At 45.0% G+C, this 26,073-nt stretch overlaps 1 protein-coding gene across 2 annotated transcripts in view; it reads left to right on the top strand.

The window, feature by feature from the left end:
* PPP1R1C (protein phosphatase 1 regulatory inhibitor subunit 1C) overlaps positions 1–26,073 on the top strand; it is a 63,779-nt gene that overhangs the window by 14,746 nt on the left and 22,960 nt on the right. Inside the window, exons 3-4 of one of the 2 annotated variants that reach the window (XM_081940962.1) lie at positions 10,613–10,653; positions 14,266–14,337. In XM_081940962.1, the coding sequence (XP_081797088.1) occupies positions 10,613–10,653; positions 14,266–14,337 (113 nt within the window). The remainder of the gene's footprint in view (positions 1–10,612; positions 10,654–14,265; positions 14,338–26,073) is intronic. The other variant, XM_081940961.1, reaches the window with a different exon arrangement.

Here is a 26,073-nt window from a genome sequence, read left to right on the forward strand (position 1 = left end):
TACAATTATAAATATGCAGACCACCAACAACTTCGACAACGAAACTGTTGTTGCTAATGCAATCATTAGCAAGTCAATTTGATTTTTTGAAACAAGGGGATTCTTATTGTTCTCGGTTTGGGACAGCTGTGTTGGCTAGGGATGATAACCTTATTTTTTAAACATTTCTGAAAGATCTCTCAGGCTGTTCATGACTTCACAACCTCCATCAGAAAGGCAGTTAAAATGGACAGATGGCTTTTCCTTTCCAAGATCCATATGAATACATTCCACCATTGTAAAAACTCAAGAAGGACCTTATTCTATTCCTTTTTCTTTCATTTATGTATAAATGAACATTATTCTTCTCAAAGGATGACCCTTGGTTTGCATGTAAGGGAAATATATGTGTAATAAAATGTTGTTTAGTTGTTAAGTTGGGCCAGTCAGTGGTGAGATTCAAATAATTTAACAACTGGTTCTCTGCCTTAATGACTAGCTGGGTGGGTGTGGCTCAGTGGTAATGTGACTGGATGGGTGTGGCCAATTCAACATCACTCATGTTGATGGGCTCTTCGCCTTAGCTGTTGCAATGTAAAAAGGGTTAACCAGAGAGGCAGTTTCAGTAGGCAGGGCAATAAAGATTAGGCTGGAAACAACAGCAGAATGTTTCCTTCCTGCCTTCCTTTCAGGATTAGCCCTGTAATGTGGGAAAAAAAACAAAATAAGATTTCTTCCAACAACCGGTTCTCTGAGCTGCTTAGAAAGTTAACAACTGGTTCTCCCGAATAGGTGTGAACTGACTGAATCCCACCACTGTAGCCACTTCTTCACAACCTCATGAACCACAGCACGCCAGGCTCCCCGTCTTCCACTATTTCCTGAGTTGCCTAAATTCATGTTCATTGTACTGATGACACTATCTAACAATAATAATAATAATAATAATAATAATAATAATAATAATAATAATAATAATAATAATAATAATAATAATAATAATAATAATATTTAATGCTTCTAGACCGCCCCCTCTCCCGCAAGGGACTCGGGGCGGTGTACAGTTCATACAAAATATAACAGGATACAATCAGATTAAATTAAATATGTACAGTTGACAATTGACATGGAGGAGGTTAAAATGTAGTTAAAAGAACTGTACAAAGCAGATATAAAATAAATTCAAACCCCTAAAAACAAATACAGTAAATTAAAAAACCCCTAAAATAACCAGATATAATACATTTGCCAGGAGGGACAGTTGAATTATGCCAGGCCTGCTAGTCGGAACAGGTGGGTCTTCAGTTTTTGCCGGAAGGAGCGGAGGTCAGAAGTGGTTCTAATGTCGGGGGGAAGGTCATTCCAGAGGGTTGGGCCCATCACAGAGAAGGCCCTACTCCTCGGTGTCGCCCACTGGCATTGCCTAGTGGACGGCACCAGGAGAAGTCCCTCCCTGTGTGAGCGTATTGGCCGCAGGGATGTATGTGGGAGGATGCGATCCCGCAAGTAACTAGGTCCCGTGCCATGGAGCGCTTTAAAGATGGTAATCAGCACCTTGAAACGCACCCGGAAAACCACAGGCAGCCAGTGCAGCTCGCGCAGGAGAGGTGTTACGTGGGAGTACCTCGTACTCCCCATCACAGCCCGCGCGGCTGCGTTCTGAACTAACTGCAGTCTCCGGGCGCGTCCCAAGGGCAGCCCCATGTAGAGAGCGTTGCAGTAATCCAGGCGGGACGTCACCAGCACATGAGTGACCATGCGTAGGGCATCCCGGTCCAGTAGGGGGCGCAATTGGCGCACCAGGCGAACCTGGTGGAACGCCCCCCTTGCCACGGCTGCCACATGGTCATCCATTGACAGCCGGGCATCAAGGAGGATGCCCAAATTGCGCGCCCGTTCCACAGGGGGCAATTGTTCGCCCCCTATGGCCAGCGATGGGATCAGCTGGCTGAACCGAGGTGCCGGTAGCCACAGCCACTCAGTCTTGGAGGGGTTGAGTTTAAAAGTCTGTTGTCCCCCATCCAGACCCCGACGGCCTCCAAACACCGGGACATCACTTCGACAGCTTCGTTGGGGTGGTTTGGAGTTGAAATATACAGCTGAGTATCATCAGCGTAGAGGTTATACTCAACCCCAAAACCACGGATGATCTCACCCAGCGGCTTCACATATGTGTTGAACAGGAGAGGCGAGAGGACTGACCCCTGTGGCACTCCACAAGTGAGTGGCCTCGGGGTCGACCTCTGTCCCCCTGTCAACACACATTGCCTCCGGTCGGAGAGGTAGGAGCCAAACCACCGCAAAACGGTACCTCCGACTCCTATCCCCTCCAACTGGCGCAATAGGATACCATGGTCGATGGTATCAAAAGCCGCCGAGAGGTCTAATAGGACCAGGATAGAGGAACAACCTCTATCTCTGGCCCTCCAGAGATCATCAACCAACGCGACCAAGGCTGTCTCTGTGCTGTGCCCGGGTCGGAAGCCGGACTGGCGTGAGTCTAGATACTCGGATTCGTCAAGGTGTCGTGGAAACTGCTGCGCCACCACATTCTCTACAACCTTCACTAGAAACGGAAGGTTGGAGACTGGACGATAATTAGCTAGCTCCATTGGGTCGAGTGAAAGCCTCTTAAGCAAGGGCCTCACCACCGCCTCTTTCAAGGCGGTTGGTAAGGATCCCTCACCCAATGAGGCATTCACCAGGCCCAGAAGCCAGCCTCGGGTCACCTCCCAAGATGCCAGTACCAACCAGGAGGGACACGGGTCCATTAAACATGTGGTGGGTCGCAGCCATCCACGCAACCTATCTAAATCCTCGGGGGCAACAGAATCAAACTCCTCCCAGGATGGTCTCACAAGACTCGCTGTTGGCGGCCCGTCTGGTCCACTGAGTGGGGCCCATCCGCTCCGGATCTGAGCGACTTTGTCCTGCAGATATTCCCCAAATTCCTCTGCTCTGCCCTGTAAGGGTACCCCCTGTGTCCTCTGTGACAAGAGGGAGCGGGTCACCCTAAACAGGGCGGCAGGGCGGTTATCTGCGGACGCAATAAGGGTGGCGCAATATCTACATTTGGCCACCCTTAATGCCACAAGGTAGGTCCGCAAGTAGGATCTTACCTGTGTTCGATCAGATTCGGAGGGTGAGGACCTCCACCTGCTCTCTAGACGTCTCCTGTGGCGCTTCATCACCCTCAGCTCCTCGGTATACCAAGGAGCCTGGGTGGGTCGCTGCTGCAGGAGAGGTCGCAAAGGCGCAACCCGGTCCAAGGCCCCAGCCGCCGCCCTATTCCAGGCGGCCGCTAGGTCCTCCGACCGAGCGCGGGTCAGGGCTACAGGTAATGGCCCAAGCTCCGTCTGGAACCTATCCGGCTCCATCAGGTGCTTGGGGCGGTACCAGCGTGGACCGTCTGGTCCCGCCTCCTCGCGGTGGGGGGTAGCGCCAGGGAAGTCAAGCCGGAGACATGAGTGATCTGACCATGACAGGGGTGTAACAGTAAAATCCCCTCTACCCAGATCACTCGTCCACTGCTCAGATACAAAAACAAGGTCCAATGTGTGGCCTCCTTCGTGTGTGGGGCCCTGAATTAACTGGGTCAGGCCATGGCTGTCATGGAAGCCATGAACTCCCGAGCTACCTCAGATGCTGCTCCCGTCGACGGCAGGTTGAAATCCCCCATAACCACAAGCCTGGGGATCTCAACCGCCGTCTCCGAGATCAGCTCGAGGAGCTCGGGCAGGGCTGCTGATGTATAGCGAGGAGCCAAGTATACAATCAGCAAACCCAACTGCCTCCCTGGGCCCCATTTCACACCAAGGGACTCACACCCGGATATCTGAGGAACAGTGAACTCCCTCGGCTCTAGACCTTCCCGTATAACTACCGCCACCCCACCACCCTTACCCAGGGCCCGAGGCTGATGGAATGCACGGAAACCTGGTGGGCACATTTCCACGAGGGGTAAACCACCCTCGTGGCCCAACCAGGTTTCCGTTATCCTTGCAAGGTCTAGCTCCCCCTCAGAGATCAACTCATTAATGAGGGGGGCCTTGTTGGTTACGGACCTTGCATTGCAAAGCATCAGCCGTAGGCCTGGGCTCTGTAGTTCCTGGCCACCTAGGTTGCGGGGGTTGGTGCAAACGACCGGGCATAGCCAACAACCATGGTCTCCCAACCGACCTTGTAATCTTCTCTTGTCCTCGCATCCCCCCCTCCCCGCGACCGTTGTAATCAAACAACCCTCTATTGGAATCACTTGTTCCCTCTCCCCCCCCGCTCCGCTCACTTCCTTCCCGGACTCACCTGTCCGTCTGGCACTGGCGCCTCTCCCGGCCTGGTTATCACACCCCCCCTCCCTGGAACCCCTTAATAACAATAAAAAACTTCTGGATAAAAAGCCCCTCAGCCTCCGTTTCTTCCACCTCTCGGGGTTCACAAACCCGTCATCAAGGCAGGCCCTTGAGAGAGCCAAGGGCCATACCTGCGAGAGCGGGGCCTCCCGCAGGCGGAGCAGGTCCAACCTCGAATAAATAGTTCGTTAAAAGTCCAATGGAATCAGGATGCTAATAAAGGTTGATAGAAAGTTGGTAAAAGTTCATAAAAGTTGATGGTTAATGAGTCGGGGTCTTAGAGGGAGAAAGGAGATGTTAAGATATTTAGATAGAGAAGAAGGGGGTGGGAATGATCGAATACCCCCAATTACATAAAATTGCATAAAAGGACGAAGGTGACCACAAGGTGAGAGATTGTTCAAGATGTTCAGGATGTTCCATGGCAGAGTGACCCAAACGTGGGAGATTATTCACGCTGGTTCAGGGTGGTTCCTTCCTAGAGGTCCACAGAGACTTACAGTTAGAGTTTGGTGTCCCCTGCTGGCGTTGACAAGGCCTGGGGGGGGGGGCATAGGGGCGTTGGGAGCAGCCAGGGTATGATGGAAAAAACAGCAGAAGTCCAGGCAATGGCGGCCTTCCTTTCCCTCACCCGCCGCCATAGCCACCTCTAGTTGGTCTCTCCCGGCTAACTCACCAACTCCTAGCCATATCTTGTTCTCCTTATTCTCCCCCCCCCGGTCTTAGGTTAGTTGCCAGCAGCAATGCAAATCTCTTGCAAATCTCTTGCGCCTCAAGCCTCACACCCATCTGACCTTTTTTGGTTGTTGTTATTTTGTTGTTATTTTGTTGTTGTTCTCTCCAGCGCTGTTCATGCCAGTATCTTTCACCTTGCCCATTCGTCCTGGGGCAACCCGCAGTCCGCTCCGTGCTGCTATTCCGCTCCGTGTTACTGTTCTCACTGTAGCCACCATTGCAGCTCCGCTTTCTCCTCGCTCCAAACAGCCTTCCTTCTGTTTCCATTTCAGCGCTCTCCGCGCTCTCCGCCAGACTCCGAACTCCTCCGACCACCCTGGCAGCCCAAAATGGCCTCAAAACAAGCCAGGGTGGACAGGCTATCCATCCCTCGGGCCTCGGATGGCATGAGGCCCGGCAGCAGCCCTAATCCATCGGGGAACTCTGCTGCGTTCTCCGGAGCTCAGGAGGCGACCGCCATCACCGGAAGCTCTCCTCCTCATTGTTATTTTGTTGTTATTTTGTTGTTGTTCTCTCCAGCGCTGTTCATGCCAGTATCTTTCACCTCATCCTCTGCCTTTCCCCTCCTCCTTTCGCCTTCAATCTTTCTCAACTTTAGAAAGAATAGGATTCTTTATTGCCCAAGTGTGATTGGACACACAAGGAATTTGTCTTTGGTGTGTATATTCTGAGTGTACATAAAGAAAAATAAAATAGAATACATTCATCAAGAATCATAAGATACACTTAGTGATAGTCATAGGTTACTAATAAGCAATCAAATTATACTAGGAAACAAATAAAACAATATAAATTTTAAAGATAGAAGGAACATGGTTATAGTCATAAGTGGAAAGAGATAGATACTAGGAAAGAGATAGGTACTAGGAAGGAAGAGAATAATAATAGTAATACAGTCTTAGTAGATAATTTGACAGTGTTGTGGGAATTAGTTGTTTAGCAGAGTGATGGCATTCTGGAAAAAACTGTTCTAGTGTCTAGTTGTTCTGGTGTGCAGTGCCCTATAGTGTATTTTGAGGGGAGAAGTTGAAACAATTGATGTCCAGGATGTGAGGGATCTGTTACCTCACCAAAATGGTGGATGGCACACATGACCAATTTATGGCAGGATAAGACCTAATATTTCACCTTTGCTGTTTCCTCAGCACATGCCCTCAGAAAGCAATACTGACCAGCAAAGGCTAGAAGTGGATGAAGGGCATGGAAGGATCTGTGTTCTTGTGCACTCCAAGGATTTAAAAAATAATCTCAATCCAACTCTACCTGCTTCTTTTGTCTTTTCTTCCCAATTCACCTGATTGTTTTTTGAGTACTGCTGTACCTCCGTGAATGCTACTATCCAAATATTTGTGCTTCATAATAAATCAAAGCATGCCTCTCTGTACATTCTTGGCATAGAATTGGCTTACAATAATTTCACACATTTTTAATTCTGATTCCAAGCTTTCTTAATTCTAGCGACCTCGCTTTAGGTAGAAAAAATCATTTTCTTTCTCTTGGTGAGAAATGACAAAGAATCAGGAACTCTTCCTAATGTAATGCAGTTCTATCTTCTACCAGAAGATAGAACAGAAAATCATTTACTATAGTCTTACTATTACAGTGACAGTATTCTTTGCTGAAAATTGGATTAGATTTTATTAGATGTTGCATGTGAGAAAAATATTTTTCTGCTTTCCTTGCCATTGCTAGATTTAATTTGTCAAAGGATTCATTTTGAAGCCCTGGTTTGATTTCACAGAAATTAACATCCCAAGCTGAAGGTAGAAAGGATGCAATGCCAGTGGCAATTTTGGAGACAGTTCATTCCATGAAAGAGAAGTTATGGTTCTCACATCTCAAAAAGAACTTAAAATCTCCACATTCATTCTTCTCTCCCTCCACTTTGCTGGCTTTGTTAATTTAATTAGCCAGGGGCTGATTTATTAATCCTCAAAGCAGAGCAACTTCTATTTGTCATTTTATAATTGACATAATTTCTTTATCTTTACAAGCCTTTGCAGGAGATAATAGCCATTAAGTGATGTTATTCCCTGCTGCCTTCACCACGAAAACTGAAACAACAGAGATCCATATCAGGAACATAAATACTTACCCACTTGTTCATTTACATTTCTGTTTAACTGTGTTTTTCCCCCTTTTTTAAATGAGTCAAGTTATTCTTTAAACTCTTTTAAATATAAACTGGACTAGATTTTTCAGAAAATGTCTCTCTCTCTCTCTCTGATGCCACCAGCTGACTGCCACCCTGACAAAATGCTGGGTGAAGAATGTTGCATTGAACCCATGATAAAACTGTTGCAACCTATTAGCTGCTTTGAAGAGAAAATACTTTGAAGCTGCTTTTCAGATGGCTTGAGGACAAGTTGAAAATAGAGTCAGGGGACATGGCATAAAACAGATGTTGCCAAAGCATATCCATGCTGTCACTAGATGCAAGGATGGGAAGGCTCTTCATCTCGGTTGACAGATAATTCAACAGGTTCAATGGTGGCCAAAGTTGAAAGTTGGCACGTGTGTTATTCATCAAGGTTAGACAGCCTCTGTGTGTTTTGGCAGTCACAACCAACATAAGATGCCTTTTCCTTCTAACCAGAATCGATCCCTGACATTTTTCAACTTAAGATTCTTTTACAAATATCTTTTTTTAATTGTAACATTTTTTATTGGTTTTTTACAAATGTTTTAGGGGAAAAGGTAAATAGGTGTAGAAAAATTTTGACAGCTACATCATGCAGGAGGTAGAAATCCCCCTGAATCTCACAACTTTAACCAAAAAGAAAAGAAAAAACATCAAAATTTGAATAAACATTGGCAGCTTTTTGTTTTTACATTCAATCATCAATATATTCAATCATCTTTTGTATCACTTCCGAGAGTTACATTATAACAACAATTGCAAAAATGTTTCAACTCATTTTTGTGATCTGTCTTCTAAGTGTTGTGTCCTCCCCCCTGTCTGCTGGCAGAGCCGCGGCCCCTCCCTCCTTCACATCTTGTGTACTGTCCCCTGTTTGATCTAGGAGGGCACTATTTTTTTTAATAAAGGCCTCCGCCTCCGCAACTGTGTTAATTCTAATTCTACTGCCCTCCCAGAAAATTAGCATTCCTTCTGGAAAACAACCATTTAAACCAAATTCCATTGTTATATAATTTCTTTGCTAAAGAGGAGTATTTCTTCCTCTTATCTCTTTCTTTCTTTGGAATCTGTTTAAGAATGGTTATTTCTTTGTCTTTATATTTTAGTGGTCCCACCCTTTGAGCTCCTAAAACCTCATCTCTTGTGGTCTTTCTAAGAAATTTAACATGTACTTCCCTTGGCACATTGTGTGTTCTAGCGTATACTGAATTAATCCTATAGATCAAATCAATATCCCACCATAGCTGTTGTTTGTTTCTTTTAATATATTCTGCTAAAATTGTGGTCATAATCTCCTTGAGATCTTCATTCTCTGTTTCTGGCAAGTTTTGGAATCTAAGAAAAAAAGACATTCTCTCAAATTCCACCTATATCATATGGTTTTCAAATTCTACATTCCCCTTCTGGATTACCTTAAACTCTTCCCTCAGCCCAGTCGCGCCCTCCTCCAGCACCCCTATTCTCTGTTTATTTTGTGTTGTTTGTTGTTGTGTTTCTCTGAGCTGATCATTTAAGTCTGCCAGATGTTTTTTCAATTCGTCCTGTCCCTTTAAGAGAGTTTGAAACATTTGCTCAACTGATAGTTCCTTTGAGCTTTCTTCAGTCGCTTTAGGTTGTAAAAATGAAGCCAATGGTGTCTTTTACAAATATCTTTTTGACAACCAATTTGATCCAATGATTAAAGGCACCAGTGTAGAAACTAAGAGACTCTGAATTCTAGTCCTACTTTAGGCACTGAGCTGGCTGGGTGACTTTGGGCCAGTCACCCTAGGAAGGAGGTATTGGCAAACCAATTCTGAAAATACCACCAGGAGCATAGTCACCAGGAGTCAATACTGACTCAAAGGCACCAAAACAAAGCAATTTAACCAAACAACAATTTATGCATTAAGGGTTTGGTAATACATAATCTATCAGTGCCAACAAAAGATGAATGAGTGAAGAATACCACCTGCAAATCAGAGGTGGTATTCATCCAGTTCTGACCGGTTCTGGCGAACTGGTAGCAGAAATTTTGAGTAGTTCGGAGAACTGGCAAATACCCCTTCTAGTAGTATAAAATGGGACAAAACTCACTTAACAAATTTCTCACTTAACAACATACATTTTGGACTCAACTGTGGTCATAAGTTGAGGACTACTTGTATTTCACTTTAAATAACTTGCTAGTTTTATCCCCCTTTTAAAAAAAAGATAGCAAAACCAGTTCAGTTTCACAGGTAATAATAATTAATCTCATACTCATCTCTTATGCAAACATTAGCATAAATTGGACCATCTGTTCGAAATCTTTTTTCACTCTCCAAAAATGGAAGTTTATTTTCATGAACCATAATGAACTATTTCTGTGCCTTGAGGAACAACACACCATTTGTTTGTTTGCCTGTTTGTTTTGAAAAATAAAACATCACGAGGTTTTTGGCGGTGAAAGATGTTTGACACACTGAAGAAAGATGTAAATAAAGTGAAAATAAAAATTCTGAATTCTGAACCACTTTACAGTTTCTCACTGTAAAAAGACGCCTTGTGGAAAAACAGAGTCAAATGCCTGAAGAGACACTGACACAGGAAATGTCTCGTAAGTCAAATGACGAATAAAAGTACAAGATCTTGCTAAAAACAGACGTAGGCTTATGGAATTAATGGAATCAAAATGGGATTGGAAGTCAAGATAGATTTTTAAGTTATACCTACTTGAGTTGAATGGCTTCTATTCCTTAAATGGGTACAGAATATGAATTTTAAACCGAGACTTTGTGTGTGTGTGTGAGAGAAAGAGAATTGTATTGTGTTGATCTCTGTTTAGCTTTTCCACAGTGAAATGAAACTCTTCATGGACCCCGGATTCTTGCAACGCCTTACATGACAGACAGTCTAGCAGTGTTTTTACCAATTGAAGGATGCTTTTCTTAGTAATAAAAGAAGAAAGGAAAAAGAAAAAAACTACTTATATCCCCAGGCACAATGTTTAATCAAAGCATTATGAACTCCAATTTACATTGGGGTTCATAATAAAAATTGGGGTTCATAATGAGAATATAAATGGCTGCAAAATTTTACCTCAGAACTCAATCTTTTCCCCCTTTGTATCGAACCCTGACAATAATTGTATGCTCCAGCCCATCATAAGTATTACAGTGTAATAAGGAAGCCAATTTAATGTAACCTGACAACATAATATTTTCTCAGAAAAAACACAGGGATTGCTTCCAAGAAAGCATGAATGGAACAGTACATCACAGTTGCTTAGATTGGACTTTTAGCTGCATTCTTTGAATTGTGCTTCTGCACCTATTGTCCTGAAAGTAAAATTTATTGGATTCACCAGAGACCAACTTTAGAATAGATTTATGGTGTCTTGATGTTATTATATAATTCTTCTTCTAATTTGTGCTTTTGTATTCTGCAGAAATAGATGAGAAGAGAATGAACAACAACTCCCAAGATGAAGTAAGTTAATTGCAATTTAAAAAATAAATTACTGTTGCATTGTCTGACAACCATTCAGAAATGTCTTATTTCTTTCCTTCTTGTACCGCAGCAGAGATATTAATTCTTAAATTGTCTGTTGGGATATACAGGGGGTAGAAGACACAGTCAGCTCAATGGCATTTATTAAATCACTTATTTATTATTAATAAATGTCATTTATTAAAGTCAGCCTTCTGATCCTACAATATTTTCTTAATAATGTTGCCCTCTATGGTCTTTGCATGACTGATTCGGCTTTGGCTTAATTTGATCAATTTATTAAAGGCGGGTGAGAGTGCCAGAAAAATCTTTGTTTCTACAGACCCAGATATTTGAACTGAGATCAGAGGCATAGGCTCATTCTGACACCCATCTTAGGGTTACCACATTTGAGATGCAAAAATGTAGACAGCCACTAGATAGCAGCAAAGATTTTGATTTTTCTGTATCTCTTTGTTGACACCCAATGATTATCTGTAAACATGACTTCAAAATTAATTTGAAATTATGAAACTTTTTTCAGGGGGAAAAAAAGATCTTAAATCAGTTAGATATGAAAAACATTTTCTAATCCCCGAAAGGCTGTATCCTTCCAATAATTATTAAAAATAAATAAATCATCGTCATCATTTTAGGCATTGTCTACCTATGGCAGGATGAAGGCCTCTTCCACATGTTTTCAACCCATACAGTCCCGAGCTCTCTTTTGCGAATTAGGCCCGCAATATAAATAAAAATAAAAAGATTTAGTACACATGATATACTGTACATTTGCCGAAAATTAAATCATAAATTATTATTGCTATTATGCTGTAAAAAGATGGGGGCTGTAAAATAGTTGCCGTGGCCTGTTCAATTTTCTAGCCATTTTGCCCACTTTCCAGGATATTTCATTCTATTCCTCTATTTTCTCCCTCCTCCATCATCAGTACTACATGTGCAATCCTCATTGGACAGTCTGGATGACATCCATCCCTGTTTAATGTACTTCTTAACTAACAAATCTTCCACCAAGTTGATTAACATCTTCCATTTGTGTATCATTAATGCTGTTTTAATTATACAAGGATTCATGCTTGCCTCTGAATTTTGAAAATTGAAAAAAAATATTATAGAAAATAGAACCGTGATGGCGAACCTACGGCATGCATGCCAGAGTTGGCACACAGAGCCTTCTCTGTGGGCACATGCGCCATCGCCAGCTGGTCTTCTGAATGAGCACCAGCCAGCTGCTCTTCATGCGCACCCGAGCATCGGAAACCCAAAGACCAGCCGGCCAGTGCTCATGCACCTGCCGGCCAGCTGGTTATCAGGTTTCTGGCACTCCAGCGCATGCGCGCATGTGCACACGTTCCAGTATGGGCGCTTGGTGCAGAAAAGGTTCACCATCACTGAAATAGAGGAAAGAAAAATAATTATCCAGACAATATAATGTCAGTTATGAAATGGGTTTCTCCCATTTTTCTGTCCTCTATACAGTATGGTCCAGGCCAAGTTAATTTTTTACTGTGTTACTTTTAATAGCAAGAAAGTTTTATCGATTCTTTTTTCCCCAAAATTTAGGTACAAACATTTAAAAGCAATAAATCATGGCAATCAACCTCCTATCGCACAATGAATATGGTTAGCACTCTCTGAATGCATCCAATAATTTATTCATACAAAGCATCTTTCCATCCATTAACATAAAATATTATGAGCCATTTTACATTTCACAGAGCAGCTTATAGAGCTGCTGAATCTTCCTTGATTCAAAGGGATATGCTTAAAATATACACAACAAATTGGGGCATGGTTGAGATTCTTTAAAGAAGCAATATGCGGATTGATTATTTCACCTTGCCGAAATGCCATTAGCTGAACCCAGCAGTATTTCTTTATTTGTTAGTTGAGCAACTCTGGGCAGCTTTAAAAATCTGATGCTAACTTCTAGATTTGGGGAACAAAGCCAAAAAAAGAGCAATACAGCCAGGTGGTAGACACCTTTGGAGGAGGGCTCTATTAATACATGGTGGCATCTGATGAAATGTGAATTGTAGCTCATGAAACGGATTCCTTTTAATAAAAATTGTTAGTTGGAAAAGATGCCACCAGTTTCCATCTGGTTTTCTTTTTACAATCTGATTGTGTAGCCCTCCCCCCCAAATGGAGAGGGGAATAAAGAAGTCGGCCTTCCCCTAAAATAGTTATATAGATTTCTTTTTTGAAAATTCTCAAAGACAAATAAGGAATGGATTAGGTTGCTTCAAACTGCAAGGCAGAAATATTGCGGTGCAACTACTGCAGCAGACCAGGTCAAGAGGATGCTTCAAAGCCAAAACAAAGAGGCTTCCCCAGTGTAATGATGTAGGATAGTGATGGTCAACCTTTTTGGCACTGAGTGCCGAAACGGGAGCGCGTGCAAATGGCACCGAATGTTGAAAAGGGAATACTTCACGCGCATGTGTCTAGGCCACATCCTGGAAGAGGAGCTGCCCAGGGGGCATGCACTTGCTGGTCAGCAAGTCTTGCAGTTACTGCTGCGCATGCGCACGCTCCGATCAGCTAGCCGGCATGCATGCTCAATGGAAGACCAGCTCTTCCATTTCCAGCACTGCTGGACACACAAAGGCCAGCTGATCGTCATGTGCGAAGTGGCATGCCAGAAACCTGGAAGAGGAATGGGCAATGGCGTGCGTGCCAGGCAACATGGATCCGTGTGCCACTTCAGGCATGCGTGCCATAGGTTCACCATCACAGGTATAGGAGAAAGACCTTCAGAGAAGAGGCAAAAGAAATGCAAAAAAATGGTAAGAGACCATAGCCCACTGCTGCATAATGGGTGGAAAATGAGGCTCATGTGAGGGACCTTCCCTAGCTTCTCAGACTGCAAAAGAGATGGCAGAACATTTGCACTTTCAGACTTTCAAGATTTGGTTAATATAGTCTTACAATAAAGTAGAATTAGATCATTTGGAGATGTTTCCTCTTACAATCTGCCTGGGAAGACTAACTAGTTTAAAAATGCCGTCTCCTTCACAGGCTGAGAAGCTAAGGAAGGTCCCTCATGAGCTTCTCTTTCCACCCATTATAAAGCTTTGGGCTGTGTTCCCTTTTATCTGATCATTCCCTAGGAAGCAATTCTTTGATCTACCTCTGAAGGTCTTTCTCTTATACCATTACACTCAGTATGGACCTGCGTTGAGAAAAGAGCCTATAGAACCGTGATGGTGAACCCATGGTAGGCGGGCCACAGGTGACACGCAGAGCCCTCTCTACGGGCATGTGAGCCACCGCCCCAACTCAGCTCCACTGCGCATGCGCGTGTGCCTCCCTGCTAACCAACAGTTTTTTTGGTTTCTCCCGCGCATACATGAAGGTCACACAGACATACATGGGGCAGAGGTTGTGCATGCATGCATGGGGGTAGGGGGTGCAGGGGGGCTGCGCGCGCATTGCATTATGGATGTGCACATTCGTGCACGCTTTGGGCACTTGGTGCCGAAAAGGTTAGCCATCACTGCTATAGAAGCTCCCTCCCTGTAATCTGGCATGTGATACCTTTATCGTTAGCTCTTGATTGCACTAAAAGGTCATTCGTTTCATTGACAGTCACAGAATGTCTCCCCTAAACAGAGGAAGCAGAGTGTCTACACTGCGCCTGCCATGAAAGGTACTGTTCAGGTACTGTTTCTTCTTATGCAAACACCTCTTGGGTCTGGATGTCACCATCTCTCTCGGTCGTTACTGGAGTACTTAATGATCCCATGAAGGTCAAAAGAGGCCTCTGTCTGTGATGATGTTCTTTGAAGAGGGATGGAAAGGAAGCCTATGGAGATTCTCAATTATCCATGTTTGTCCCAAAGGTGCTTTTCAAAACGCAACTGGGCTTTCTTGGTCTCCCCCCCTCCCCCACTTCTTGTAAACATTCCACTTCTCATCCAAGAAGCTTCTTTAGTTCCGGCTGAATGGTGGGGAATGGAAGGATTCATATTTATATTCCTTAATGGCCTCGTTGGGGCCACTTGGGGGTTTATCTGTAGTCTCAGCTGGTCTCCATTGGTTTAAAAGAGGAGTCAAAGGGGCCATCTCTATTAGAATTGACTAGTCCTCTCCAGAAATGGTATTCTGCTGGTTCTGACCAGTTCGCCTGAACCGGTAGTGGAAATCACGGTTGGCCCTGCCCACCCCTCCCAGCTCTACAGCATCCCATTTAGGCCCTTTTTAAAGGCAAAGCACATGCACGTAAGGCAGAGCTCATGCACGCACTCACATTTGTGAACCAGGAGGGAAGGTAAGTGAATACCACTCCTGGTCCTCTCTCAACAGAGGGGGAGGGATATGATGCTACCTATCACCTGTCTACAACACTGTCCTTTCAGCAGTCCCAAGAAGGTTCCACGCCAGCTGTGGGTTGCTAACCGGTTTACTCCTGGTTCGCTTGTGCTCACATGCGCACTTGCGCACGCAACACTTTTGCACATGCACAACGCTTCTGCGCATGAGCAGAAGCATCCAGGCGGGTGGGCGGAGCCTCCTGCTGCCACCACTGCTGGTTCGGCTGCATCGGGCTGAACCAGGAGCAACCCACCTCTGTTCCACGCCTATTTGCACTCCGATTCAGGAGGCCCTGAGAGTACAGGTAAACATGCAACCGACATCAAAGACTCTCAGGGAGTCAGCAACCAACCTCCAGAGTGCTAATGACTAGATGAATGCTAAGGAATATAAATCCTTCCATTCCCCACCATTCAGCCGGAAGTGAAGAAGCTTCTCGGATGAGAAGCAAAATGTTTTCAAGGGGAAAAAAACCAAGAAGTCCAGTTGCCTTTTGGGGCGGGGGGGGAAGCACCTTTGGGATTGAAAGGAGGGGATTTCAGAAAGGCTGAGACTTCAAACCCAGATCATAACCCTTTCTCTGGTACCTGTACAGGTGAAGGATGGGCTCCTCCCTCATTCACTTCCAAGCCCTGATCTTATCTCTCTATTTATTTATTCAGCTGATAGGGCTGATCACTTGCCACGCAACTCTGGGTGGCTAACAATCCATTAACAACAACCATAAATCTTTTTTAAAAAAATTAAAACCAGAGATCACCTCCAGGATGTTATAAAAACCATACCTCACCAAAGAACAGCTCTGCAATCATCCTGGCCTATTGCGTGGGGGTGGGGGTGGGAGGTGGGGAAGAGAACTAGGTCTTCCATGCCTTATAAAAAAGCCTAACAGAGTCAGGACATCTCACTCAGGGTGGAGTTGGGAAGTTATTCTTTCTGAATCCTATTAGGTGGAATTGTTTGATACAAGAGACTGGGGTTTTAGCTGGTTAGATTTCAAGGAAACACACAAAGCTTTAAAAAAATTATAATAAAATAACGGAGAACCTTCTTCATAATGAGAGATACCACTTTTTTCAAAGGCGCACAATGATACGCCTGCATAAGTCTCTTTTGATGTCTGTCATGTAACCCTAACCCTTATTCTATCTGCCCTTATGATTTAAATCTTTCTTTAAATTAAAAAAATATGGGTAGTTAGCATGGCTCAAGGCAAAACATTCGCCTTTAGCTTTAAAGGGGATTGCTATATGTTATTACTCCCTAATAGCGAAGGAAATTAGTGGTTCGTAACTGGGCTGAATTTCCCCAGGAAGTCTCAACTATAGACTCTGATTCATTTTATTTCCAGTACAATCAACAGTTGATAAAGAGCCATGATACTTCTTCATTTATGCTTTCGATTATGAAAAAAAAGTGCCAAGATATATTATGTCCCTAAAAAAAACCAAAGCCTACATATTCCACAAAATAAGTTTATACTGTATTGTTCTGAAACCCCCCCCCCCCCTTCCTCCTTCATCCACACAGAACACGCTCCGGAACAATACAAGGGAACAGGGTTTATTTTACAAACAGACAGACAGTTCCGTGGCAGTAAACCACCACGACAAAGCTCACAATGACAAGACACGAAAGCAGCTATCCAGCTGGCTATGTTTCAAAACCAAGACTTTTGCAGGAGTCCTTTGTTGACTGCTGCAAAGGGTGTATGCACAGTCAACCCTTTTATAGCCTGGAGAGGAGTCTCCTGATCAACAGCTGAGAGCCCTTACCGCCGATAATTACGCCCACGCTCCTTGCGTCTATGGGCGCGGCGATAACGCGCGTCCAGGAACTCCCTGTTCAGCTCAGACTCACTGTCTCGTGACTCCTCCCCACTGCTCCAAGGCATGGCATCGGGAGCCCCCCTCCTCTGGCTCTCACCACTGCTCCATGCCTCAGGTGCTTCCTGGTGGCCGACCAGACTCTCCGATCCCTGCTCAGAGTCGGAACCCTGTCCACGGTCCTCCACCTCCTCTTGAGCCGACTCATAGGGACCCTCACTCTCGGAGTCTGGTGGCAGCTGCAACGGCTCCTGCTGGGCCACAACACTGTATAGGGGCTTTAACTATAAACTGGAAATGCTAATATTTGCTTCTTTAATATTCATATATAACATAAATCTCCCAAGTAAAGACATATGCACAAAATTGCAATCTAGTAAATTGCTCTGACCTAGGCTTCCCCAACAGCACGAAGCTGAGTCCTTGTTCCGATAAACTCCTTTTATTTAATTTACAGTGAATTCCTCTCCAGCCAAGTCCTGGCCCACAGTCTTTCAAGATAGGTCATAATTAATCAGGCTTGGAGAGTGGCCAGGCTGATATCTTTCAGACGTCACAATACTTGGCAAGAATGCAGGAATGAACTAATTGTCTCCTGCAAACACCCCTCCCCTTTCGTTCCTCTTTTATTCCCTATGGGAGGGGCTATTCATCATCCACCTGTAGCTTTACTCCCAAGTCGACTCTTGTTCCTTAGCTGTTCCCTTCATTTGGCAACTCTGTGCATGCGCACACTGGGAACATGCTCCAGCTGTTTGTCTGCCTCACTGATGTTTGACTCTGAAGGCAGCTGATAACTGTCAGATGACCCTGGCCCTATCTCTGCCTCCAATGCAGAGCACTTGTCAGAGCTTTCCCCAGACTCCAGGACTGGTCCATGTTTACCCCCAAACTCCTCACTGTCCGAATCTGTTGTCAGCTCTGCTGGCCACTGGTGGGCCACAACATAAATTGAGCCCAAGATTTACCACACAGGAGTAGAAGTGGGATCTTTTAGTACTGATCCAAACATGTTTGAGATTGACCAAACATTCTTGAACACAGGAGTGCCTATTCCAATGCCCACTTCTCAACTGGCTTCTCCCATGCCAACTTCCCACTAGTCACTATGGCTAACACTAATATTGTTCATGGCAGAACAGAGAAGCTGCCTTTGGTCCTCTTTCTCTCAGCTGAGCACACTCTCTATCTGATCTAACAATGTGCAAAGTAAGTTTTTGTATGTGCCAGGGATTTTGCTAGGTTTACATCCTCTCTGGATTTCAGAAACTATCCAGAATTTATCCTTCAATTTTTCTTTTGAGTTCCTGTGAGTTGTGTTGGTCAGAGAGAACAAGTCACTCTATAATTTTCCATTCTGGTTGGTGACAGAATGAAGCTAGATTGCCCCAAGCCTAGTCCAATGCCTTAGCATCAGAGGTGGTATTCAGCAGATTCTGACCAGTTCTGGAGAACTGGTAGCGGAAGTTTTGAGTCGTGCGGAGAACCGGTAAATACCACCTCTCACTGGCCCAGCCCCCATCTATTCTTTGCCTCCTGAGTCCCAGCTGATTGGGAGGAAATGGGGATTTTGCAGTAACCTTCCCCTGCCATGCCCACCAAGCCACGCCCACCAAGCCAAGCCACACCCACAGAACCAGAAGTAAAAATAAATAAATCCCACCACTGCTTAACATCCTAAGGGGTCCTCCCTTTTTGAGAATTTGAATTCAGCTCCTTGGGCAGGGTGGCCTTGATCAGCACGTTTTGATCTGTTCACCAAAACTAGCTAATGCATCCAAATAATCTTTGCTGGATGATAGACAGAATGCCCAAGTAAGTCCAATGAATGTTCAATATCTTCATAAATGATTTACATGAGGGGATAGAAGGGGAACTCATCAAATTTGCAGGGGAAGAAATAGCCAACACGTTAGAAGATAGTTTCAAGATCCAGAAGGACAAACTTGCACACTGGGCCCCACCCAGCAACATGCAATTCAGTGATGAAAAAAGTAAGGTTTTACACTTAGGTAAGAAAAACCAGATGCATAGGTATAGAATAGGTGGTATGTGGCTCAACAGGAGTAACTTTGGGAGGGAACTAAAATTCCTAGTAAACAACCACTTATTTAAGTGGCTCATATCTATGAGGAAGTAGGGTGCCACATCTGACAAAAAAAAGACAATGCAATCTTAAGCTGCATCAACAGAACAATAGTATCAAGATCACATGTAGTGTTGATGCTATTTTATACTGCTTTGGTAAGACCACACTTGGAATACTGCATCCAGTTTTGGTTGCCACAATAAAAAAAGATGTTCAAATCCTAGATAAGAGCAACAAAGATTCTTAGAGATCTGGGAGCTAAAATAGGATGAATCGTTGTAGGAATTGGGTATGTCTAGTTTGACAAAGAAACAGATTAGGGTTGACATGATAGCAGTCTTCCACTACTTTACGGACTGTCACAGAGAAGAGGTAGGTCAACCTATTTTCTGAGGGAAGGACAAGAAGTAATGGATGGAAACTTATGAAGAAGAGATCCAACTTAGAATGAAGAAGAAATTTTCTGACAGTGAGAACAATTAATCACTGGAACAACTTGCCTCCAGAAGTTGTGTTTGGTCCATCAATGGAGGTTTTTAAGGAGAAATTGGATAGCCATTTGTTTGGAGTGATATAGGGTCTCCTGCTTGATCTGGTTGGTGAACTAGGAGATCTCCAAGGTCCCTTTCAACTCTGTTATTCTGTATTCTGTAATGCTGAGTTGAACCTAATGCAAAATATTAAATCAGCGTTAGCATACTGTACACACACTCTTATCTCATTCATAGCCATAAAAAAGAATGTTTTAAGCAGAAAGAACAATTGGTGCCATATCGTCTGGCCTATGAAGCTATTACAAGAATCTTAGCATATCCTTCAATCTGTTGAACAATTGATGAAACAACAAAGTTAGTCTCTCCATATAAGGCATAGGAATGGGGTTTTTTTTGGTTTAATTATCTATGACTGACTGATTGATTGCTTAATGGATGTGAGTTGTCCAAAATTATAGATCGTTCTTTCCTGTATTGGAAATTGCAATAAGGCATGAACAACACATCAAAGTATCACACAAATTCATTGTTTCTCTCTTTCTCTCAAGTCCTTTTGATGTATTTTGGTTTCCTCTGCATTTTTGCATGGTATCAGCAAATAACTTTAAGTGGGAAATGACTTACTCTTTTATGCACACGTGCATTTTACTGGAATGCAGCCCCTGGAAAAATCAATGTGAGTGCTATTGATCGCAGAATGAGGTAGGCAACAGCCTGTGGACCTATTCAGGGCAGGATATTTGAGCAGATTGTATTTCTATGCTTAATGGATGTTGGGAGACACCTTCATTGTTCAAAAGGCCTCTACATTTTGGGTCTTCCAGACGGTGCTGATTGTCTCCTTCCAAAATGAGCTTAGCAGGGGTAGCTGACTGACTTTCTGTTTTTAGCAGATTTCCCCCCATGTCCTAGCCAAGTAATTAACTTCTTTTGATACAAACATACACACTTCCTCTCAGCCACCTATACATATTGTACAGTTTTGATGTAATGATGCAAAGTTTGGGGGGGGGGAGTTCTAAAGGCATCCGCTGATCATCTAGGCATGCCCATGGAATTTAGTACAGGAAAAGATTTTCATTTGTCATAAGCTCCGAATATTGCAAACACGGTAGAACTCTGCTCTTAATTGATTCATGTGAACTAGTTTCAGTTCTTGGGCAGAAGGTCTTCTCTCACCAAGGAGTGCATGAACATTAGACATCAAAGAAAAAATCAGAAAGAGAACTCCTCTTTTTCATAATGTGAGACACCTCTAAGCATTTCCCAACCTTCAGGTTGCTTCCCACCAGTGGTGGGTTGCAGGCGTACCGGAGCCTGCCCGGAGTACCAGATACCTTTCTGGTACAGTGTTCCAGAGGGCCCACCTGCCCACCTGAGCTCCTTACCATGTTTTAAAGCTTTCGGCACTTCCGCACACGCGCATCGCATGTACAGCGCCTCTGCGACGCTCTGCCGAGCAGCTGGAGTGTTGCAGAGGCTTACGGAAACGTCATTTGCAGCTACAATGCATGCGTGTGCTGCACACGTCCATGTGGACGATGCCGGGCCTGTTTCAACTGTACTGGTTGGAATGGGATCCAGAACCCACCACTGCTTCCCACCCTCTTTTTATATGTGGATGTATACAGGGGTTAGCAAGGGGTTCTCTGCCCAATTGCTCTGTGTGTGTTTGTGTGGTCATGGTGGGCGTGGCCTAGTTGGATTCCTACACCACGTGGGGGGGTATTTTTGTCCTCCCCGAGCTCCATTGGCTTTTCCTGAGCTTCTGGGAGGGCAAAAATGGCTTCCCCGGGCTCTGGATTCGCTCTAGAGGCTGGAAATGGGCTCATTTCCGGTCTTCCTGAACTTCTGATAGGCCCATTTTTCATCCTCCCCGAGGCTCCTTGCATGCCCTACATTTACCTGCATCCAAAACAGGCCATGTGGGGACTCCTGGGAGGGGTGAGAGGGATGGGGCGGGGCCAGCCAGGAGTGGGATTTGGGGGTTCTCCAAACTGCACAGAATGTTAGCTAGAGGTTCTCCTGAAGCCCTGCGAATCCCCAGCAGACCACTCCTGCGTGTATGCGTGTGATTTAGCATTATGTGGTGTGGATTGTTGGAGGAAAATATCAAAATATATCTGGTAAAAGCACCTTCCCAGATTATAGAATCTCCTTAGATATAATACAATCAACAGATGCCCATATGTAACATAATAAGTATTATATCTATGTCAAACCCAATATGTATTATTTCCATTAATTCCAAACACAGAAGGAGGACAATACATAACTAATTTCACCCTAATTCCCATAACCCACTAAAAAAAAACCCAACAACAAACCCCTGGCTATATTTTCTATTATCCACTTCATAGTATTGTTGCTATGGGTAAACATTGGAGAAGGGGGTGTTATATATGTTCTCTTGAACTCTTGAACAAAAGGCAGAATAAGAATCTAATCAACAAATTTGTTAGAGAAGAAGTAGAATAAAAATAGATTTATTAATTTAAAAGGCACATTCGGGTAGTCTTAACAACCACAACTAGACTTAACAACCACAATTCCATTGCTAAGCCACAGTCAGTAAGTGAAATATCACATGACTGCACCAGATTTCCGATATCAGTTAAGCAAATCACCTCCAGTTGTTAGATGCAACTTCTGTCAGGATTCCAAGTAACACCCCCAACAAAAGAAGACTCCGAAGCTTGAGTCTCCTCAAAGTTCCATTTCATTAGAGATGTTATATTGGCACATCTGGGAAAACTAGAATCTGAAAGTTTCCAGGTTTTCCCCACCCAAACCAAAGTTCAAGTCCCTGCCCACCCACATGTCCATCACATGGTGTTCTAATAGCTCTTGTTATAATACTGAAGAAAAGCAAAGATGATTCTGTTAGATTCGGGCAACGAGAGAACAGACTCCGGACAAGTAGTGACTTAACAGCTCTTTATTAGTAGTAGTAGTGATCCAGCTTAACGTGTGGTCTGAGAGCTCCCCTTTTATAGGGATCGGGTATACCTCTCGTCCAATCAGAGTGATCCCAAGTTCCAGCCCTAGCGACGGACCTGAGTGAAGACTTATCACATTATATGCTAATATCTAACACCCCTCCCCTTTTAGACGGCGTGTTCCTGTTCGTAACAAAGTCCTTTAAGTATGTTGGTTTCTGTCTTACGCGGGTGGATCGTCGGAGTTCAGGTTGAGTTGGAGTGGGCGTGAGATCAGCTTGTCCTGCTTGTTCCGTTTCGCAGTTGGGGGGTGGAAGACTTTCTTCGCTCGGATGTTGTTCCGTTCTGTCGTTGATCTCCGGTTCCACTCCAGGCTCCGCGATGCAGTAGTCCTCTGCGTGTGGAGTCTCTGGCTGCTGGTCTTCCGACGGAATGTAGTCCTCGTTAGCAGACCGCAAGTTGGAGTGTGTGAGGTGACGCCGGAGTTGATCTATGTGCCTTTTCCAATTTCTACCATCCTCTAGTTCCAGCAAGTATGATCGCGGACCCATGATACCAATTACCTTTGCCGGTATCCACAGTGTTCCCCCTGCATAGTTGTGGGCGTATACTGAATCCCCTATGCTAAAATTCCAAATTTTGCTGGTAGAGTCTGGGGGTGATGTGGCAGAGTAATTTGGGTGAAGTCGGTCCAGGTGAGACCGTAGACGGCGGCCCATGAGGAGTTCAGCGGGGCTCCTACCCGTCGTGGCGCTAGGGGTAATATGCTGGATTAGTAGGTAATGGTCAATTCGTGTTTGCCAATCACCTGGGCCCATCCTAGCGAGGGCCTCTTTTGCAGATCGCACCATTCTCTCTGCCTGTCCATTCGAGGCCGGATGGAATGGCGCGACAAGGGCATGCCGAATTCCCTGACTTGCTAAGTACGTTTCGAATTGCATGGCCGTGAATTGGGGCCCGTTATCGGAAACCAGGAGGTCGGGCAGGCCGTGAGTGGCGAAAAGTCGCCGTAGTACCTTGATGACTGCCTCTGCCATGATTGAAGTCATCAGGACTACTTCCAACCATTTGGAGTATGCATCCACAACTATTAGAAACGTTTGCCCCTGGACTGGTCCTGTGAAATCAATGTGTATTCGCGACCAGGGTCCTTTTGGTTTGTCCCATTCTGTGGCGGGCGCTTCAGGGGGTGCTGGTCTAGACTCTTGGCACGGATCACAAGTGGCTACCCATTCTTCTATCCCTTTGTCCATGTTTGGCCACGTAACTCCTAGCTAACACCTTCATCCTTACAATCCCCGGATGCCCAACATGTAATGCTTCTAAAACATTTCTCCGCAATGCGTATGGAACAACAACTCGATCCCCCCACAATAAACAACCTTGTAAAACCGACAGTTCATCACATTTTGACCAAAACAGTTTGAATTCGGGTCCCACATTTCCCTTGGGCCACCCCCTCCATACCCAAGTTTGTACTTGTCTGATTACATTGTCCTTAGCAGAAAATCTAGCAACATCCAAAGAAGAAACAGGTCCTGAGTCCAAACAGTCAATCAATAAAACCGGTACCTCGGGAGTGGGGTCTGTTAATAGTTCTGGGAGTGGGCAACAGCTGAGTGCGTCTGCGTGCCCTAGTGTGGATCCCGATCGATGTATCAGTTTGTAGGAATACGCAGCCAGGAAAACAGTCCACCTGGTCATGCGTGGGGAGAGTGAGACCAGTGTGGGGCGGTTTCCTGCCAAGAGACCCAGCAGTGGTTTGTGGTCCGTAATGAGTTCGAAATCGCGGCCGTAGAGATACTCGTGGAAACGTTTGACTCCAGCCACAGCGGCTAACGCTTCCCTGTCCATTTGGCTGTAGTTTCTTTCAGCTGATGATAAAAGTCCTTGAGTAGAATGCTATGGGTGCTTCGTTTCCGTTTGGCATTCTGTGGCTGAGAACCGCGCCGACGCCAAACGGTGATGCATCGCAGGTCAATACCAGTGGTAGGGTTTGGCTGTATTGGATGAGTAACGAGTCGGTCGTGAGTAGGCGCTTGACTGCGGCGAAAGCTGCTGCCTCGGGGCATCCCCATGTCCATTTCGCATTCTTTGCGAGGAGTCGATGTAGCGGCTCAGCAACTGTGGCTTTCTGTTTTAGAAAAATGCTGTAGAAGTTAAGAAGTCCGAGGAATGCCTGCAACTCGGTCTGATTTCGTGGTGTGGGGGCGTCCTGGACCGCCTTGATTTTCTTCGATGTTGGGTGTATGCCCAATCCATCGATTCTATACCCCAGGAATTCTACGCTAGGCACGTTAATTTGGCATTTTTCTTTTTTAAGGCGGAGACCCTTTTCTCTGATTCTGGCCAAAACAGTTCTAACTCTTTTTAGTAGTTGCTCCTCGTTTGCAGCTGACACCAAGATGTCGTCGAAATAAGGGACGACTCCAGGTATTCCCTGCAAAAGCCGTTCCATGATGCTCTGGAACAGACCGGGAGCGATGCTTACACCGAATTGTAACCGGTTGCATTTGAAAGCACCCCTATGCGTCACCATATACGTATTTATGTATCTATTTATTATGTTTTAATTTGTTGTATTTTGATACGGACTGTACACCGCCCCGAGTCCCTTTCGGGAGAGGGGGCGGTCTATAAGCGCTAATAAATAATAATAAATAATAAATAATAACTATAGTTTGGGCCTCCGCCGTGGCGCTATCCACAGGCAGCTGCTGATACGCTTGTGCCATGTCTAACTTTGCAAATATTTTCCCTGGCCCCAACGAGTGCAATAGGAGTTGTACTACTGGCACAGGATATGCGCTTTGTTGTAGGGCGACATTAATTGTGCATTTATAGTCCGCGCAGATGCGGACTGACCCATCTGGTTTAACTGGGGTCACTATGGGGGTTTCCCAGCGCGCGTGATCCACCGGTTCAAGGATCCCTTGTTCTACGAGCTTATCTATTTCCTTATCAATTTTGGGACGGAGCGCAAAAGGCACTCTTCTTGGTTTGAGTCGGATTGGCGCCACGTTGGGGTCTAGATTGAATGATATAGGTTTACCCACATACTTACCAAGACCAGGGCTGAACACATCCTCGAACTCCTTAAAAATCTGTTCAGCGCTGCTGTTCTCCACGGCGTTGATTCCGGTGACTTCTAGCCCCAGGGCTTCAAACCAATCCAGTCCCAGGAGGCTCTGCAATGGCGCGCTGGTGACGGTCACAGGCAGCTGGGCTACGATGTCCTTGAACTGCACCCGAAACGTGCCTTGACCCACAATGAGGACCCTGTTTTCCTGGTAGTCACGTAGCAGGATGTCTGGTGTTCGCAGTTGGTGCTTCTTAAGGCTAGGGATTGCCTTTTTCATGGCGGACCATGAAATGATTGTCAGGGACGATCCCGTGTCAACTTTAAGCTCACAAGGGGAGTCCTCCAGGAGGACAGTGATTTTCAGCTTTTTTGGCCGCTTGGTGCGGACCTGACCTATCGTTGTGAGATAGGTTCGCATTGGTTCTCTCTGGGTCAACTCTCTCTCCGCATCGGTATCCTGGGAATACTCTCTCTTGGCTCTCTGGTAATACGCCCTTTCAGCTCTTTGTGTGTATTCTCTCTCGGCTAACTCCCTCGGTTCTCTCTCTGGGCGCCCTTTGTTTTTCCGCCAAGCCCCTGGGTTGGGCTTCTGTTGGCGGTACAATGGAGGCTGCCTTCGTGAGGCAGGGACTTCGCTCCGGCACACTCGTGC

The sequence above is a fragment of the Natrix helvetica genome, assembly GCF_964273705.1.
Source record: "Natrix helvetica genome assembly, chromosome: 1".
NCBI classification, from domain to species: Eukaryota; Metazoa; Chordata; class Lepidosauria; order Squamata; family Natricidae; genus Natrix; species Natrix helvetica.